The 3909-nt window shown below is 35.1% G+C and overlaps 1 protein-coding gene across 2 annotated transcripts; it reads left to right on the forward strand.

The window, feature by feature from the left end:
• The first annotated feature begins 1228 nt into the window (after nt 1-1228).
• On the forward strand, nt 1229-3590 carry LOC108947441 (uncharacterized). Of its 2 annotated transcripts, none has more exons than XM_070193460.1 (6): nt 1229-1250; nt 1341-1490; nt 2722-2866; nt 2947-3043; nt 3112-3206; nt 3287-3590. In XM_070193460.1, exons 3-6 carry the CDS (start codon nt 2753-2755, stop codon nt 3335-3337), a joined length of 357 nt encoding a protein of 118 aa, XP_070049561.1. In that variant the 5' UTR covers nt 1229-1250; nt 1341-1490; nt 2722-2752; the 3' UTR covers nt 3338-3590. The 2 variants fall into 2 exon arrangements, with proteins under 2 accessions (XP_070049561.1, XP_070049585.1); XM_070193484.1 differs by having other exon boundaries at nt 1231-1250; nt 1338-1490.
• Nucleotides 3591-3909: the final 319 nt, after the last annotated feature.

The raw sequence follows: 3909 nt of genomic DNA on the forward strand, positions 1-3909 counted from the left end.
TTCAACTTAAATCACCGATTAAATGTTAAAACAACCATGGATTTGGGTAATTTGACTAAAATTGAGTTAAGAACACTCATTCCGTTGTTTTTCTTGAAAATATCCCGAAAATCACCTCTTCCCGAGCTCCAATTCGTCAAAAGTTGAAAATGGGACCCATTTTCAGAACTTAAAGTTTCTACTCAGGCGTTTCTTCTTCGCGAACGCGGCCCTTACCTTGCGTTCGCGAAGTACAAAAATATGCTGCCATAACTTCTTCCTTTGCATTCGTGACCTATTTGTCGCGTTCGCGAAGCCTTCCGATCTCTTCCCTATGCGTTCGTGAGCCACGAGCCGCATTCGCGAAGGTTTAACGCCAGGCAGGCCCCCAGCTCCCTTTCCTCTTTGCGTTCGCGACAACCCACTTTTGTTCGCGTAGGCTTGCCCAACCTCTACTCCACGTTTGCGTCTACTGCATCACGTTCGCGATGGAAAAATTCCTAGCACCCCAAAATCCTTCTTTGCGAATGCGTGAGACCTTTCTCATTCGCGAAGAACATCACCAGACACCAGCTCCAGCGGTTGCAAAACAAGAAAAAATGGTCTGAAACCACTCCGAATCACACCCGAGGCCCTCGGGACCTCAACCAAATATACCAACAAGTCCCAAAACATCATACGATGTCGAAATCTATCAAATCACATCAAACAACGCTAAAATCTCGAATCATACCCCAATTCAAGCTTAACGAAACTAAGAAATTCCAACTTCTATATTCGATGCTGAAACCTATCAAATCAAGTCCGATTGACCTCAAATTTTACATACAAGTCATAAATGACATAACAGACCTATGAAAAGTTTCAAAGCTGGATTCCGACCCCGATATCAAAAAGTCAACTCCCCGGTCAAACTTCCAAACTTAAATTATTATTTTTTCCATTTCAAGCCTAATTTAACTACGGACTTTTAAATAATTATCCGGACATGCTTCTAAATCTAAAATTACCATACGGATCTATTGAAATCATCAAAACTCTATTCTGGGGTCATTTACACATAAGTCAACATCCAGTCAATTTTTTCAACTTAAGTTTTCATCTTGGAGACTAAGTGTCTCAATTCATTTCAAAACCTCACCAGATCCGAACCAATTTTTCTGACAAGTCACATAATAATTGTAAAATATAAATTGAGCAGTAAATAGGAGAATGAGGCTGTAATACTCAAAATGACCGGCCGGGTCGTTACACTCAAAGAAGCAAAATAAGTATTTTTCTGTCTCGATTTATAATATTTTTTTTGCTATTATTGGACTGGCCCTTTTTTTTTGTGATTAACTTAAATTTGAAAGTAGCAGGTCCATGTGAATCTGAAAAGGCAAAAAACGTTAGAGGAAAGAACATATGTAAAAATGTTCTAGGACTCAAAGTTGGAGAAAAGTTGAGCGTCACTTTCTACCATAATCGAGTTGTTGGGAAGCATTCAGCCACATTTGTGAGACACTTAGGTGTAGTAGTTCGTGATCGTAATATGTGTCCATTGCGCGTACACTCACGGGAGAATATCGAAGAATATAAGCTGGACCACATGTGGGAAGCTGTTACCGTAAGAATTTAAAGTATTACTTTGTTGTTTTGCCTTTTTCTTTTCCTCTTCCACAAATGAAAAGAAAATTAATTTTGAACCTTATAATCTTACATAGTAATAAATAAAGTTTAAAGAAAGTTAGCTTTTTATTTGTTTATCTCACCCTTCTTTCTTTTCTTCTATTTTAGATGGTAAAAAAGTACTTGTGAGTTTACATCATTGCATCTACCGAGTTTGTTTTTCTTCTAGTTTGTAAGTGTTTAAAAAGAAAATTAAATGGGTCGAAACTAATAGTTTTTTGTGCTTTCCAGAAAAAACTCCCAACATCCTATTTCTTCTATATAATAAACTTAGAAAAACATTCATTTCTCTTTAGCAATAGTTTCTCAACAATGATATCTTTTCCTATACTCTTTATTGCATTTCTTCTCATCATCAAAGATAGGAAGAAAGACTTCACCGTAATATTTTTTTGCTGATAATGTAGTTTTCAAGCTATTAAACTCATGAATCTTCTTAAGTTTACACTTGAATTTATTTCCATTTCTATCACAAGTTTTCTTCTAAATGAATGAAGAATCTCACAAAACTGGAAATAAATTGTAGACTCTGTACTAATTTGTATTTATTGAATCTTGTAAACTTGTTGAAACTACTATGGTTAATATGTTAGTTTAAAGTTCAGTCAATGATTAAGAATATCATCCATAGATCTGTTCCATTTTGAGTAATAATTAACATCCAAAATGAGATGTTTCCTCCTAATAAAAGTATTTTCTAGAGATGAAAATCTGCAATGTAAAGAACACATCTATAAATCATATCGATGAATCTGCTCCCTTCTCCTGTTGGTTTGGGAAAGTAAATACAAGATCCAATTATATATGATGTCGAGCATGTTTTCTTATTTACAAATTATGATGTCGAGCTTTTTTTCATATTTAATAATCACATCATCTTAAGAGATAAATTAATTTGTCACTAGTAACTCTCAAATATTTAAATTAATTTTATTGGTTAAATTTCTCTTATTTGTTTAGTTAAAACTCTTTGAGTTTTATGTTTGATGATATTCTTAAAATATTATAGGACAAATTTGATAGTGTTGACATAAATGGTCAAAGAGATCATGTCTTGAAATATATGAGAAGGTTATGGAACAATTGGAGGGGATCATTGCACATGATTGTGAAATCTAAGCCATTGCGCGACATTCTAAAGGATGTGCCAGAGGGAGTCGACAAGAGTGATTGGGAATGGTTGGTCAAGGAGCACTTCTTATCTGAAAAGTTTAAGGTTTGGCTTCATAACAATTTATAGCATCTTAGTTTTTTTAAATAGCAGACCACACCTTCTATGTTCTGTTGTTATTATAGGAAAGAAGTACAAGAAACTCAATGAATAGGTCTAAGTTGATTATGCCTCATCGTACTGGTAGCAAGCCTATCAGAGAGATTATTTATGAACTAGTAAGTAAATCGTGTTAAGAAACCCCATCGTTGTTTAAATGATTTGTTTGACTTGTTTATTTAAACGCTGAGGCAAAGATGGTAATCCACCAGATATGGCAACTGTTTTCTTTGAGACTCATAAGAAGGACGATATGCTTGTCGAACCTGAAACCAATGAAAAATATGTATGTTTATTGATAAATTTTATTTTACTCCTTCCTTTGACTAAAAGTATTGCATTATCTCACAACTTATAATTTTTTAGGCTGAAATTCAAGAACTGGTACGATCTGAGCCGTCTTTTTACAAACATTGAGGTTGTAAAAAGGTGTTTTGGACCTCAATGCAAGAGTCATGTGATTGGATTTGGAGGTGGAATAACCGCTAAGGAGTTGAAAGGCGGTAACTCCTCTAAGGTTGCACTGTTGGATGAGCTGAATGCAACTCGAAAAGAAAACCTATCACTTAAAAGACGCCTAGATAACTTAGAGAGTACAGTTGCATGACTTGCAAACAGATTTTCTGGTCAGCCTTCATCAACACCATCTTCAAGTGAATCAGATACAAGCATCTGACATGTTAGTAAACTTTTTATGAGTTTTTGACTAAAATAGTCCTTTATTTATGGGAGTAGATTTATTTTTGTCCTTCAAATATAACCTAGATCATTTTTTGTCCCTTAACTTTACTAAAGTGGAGCCCCTTGGTCTCACTAACATAACCAAGTTAAAAACTAACGGAAGGGGCAAATTTTCTAACGATGCTTTCTCTGAAGCTTCTCAAATGATATGGCGGGTCATTGTTTTCTACCGACAAACGATGAATTACTGCACTTTCACGATTAATTTGGTAGTACTTCCTCCGGCCACACCCTTCCCTCCTAGAAAT

The sequence above is a fragment of the Nicotiana tomentosiformis genome, chromosome 1 (genome assembly GCF_000390325.3).
Source record: "Nicotiana tomentosiformis chromosome 1, ASM39032v3, whole genome shotgun sequence".
Taxonomy (NCBI): Eukaryota; Viridiplantae; Streptophyta; class Magnoliopsida; order Solanales; family Solanaceae; genus Nicotiana; species Nicotiana tomentosiformis.

Coding starts and splice junctions, on each gene's coding strand:
- LOC108947441 (XM_070193460.1), top strand. CDS start 2,753: ATGATTGTGAAATCTAAGCCATTGCGCGACATTCTAAAGGATGTGCCA. Junction 3,044..3,111: donor GATTATTTATGAACTAGTAA/GTAAATCGTGTT, acceptor TTAAACGCTGAG/GCAAAGATGGTAATCCACCA. Junction 3,207..3,286: donor CTGAAACCAATGAAAAATAT/GTATGTTTATTG, acceptor ATAATTTTTTAG/GCTGAAATTCAAGAACTGGT.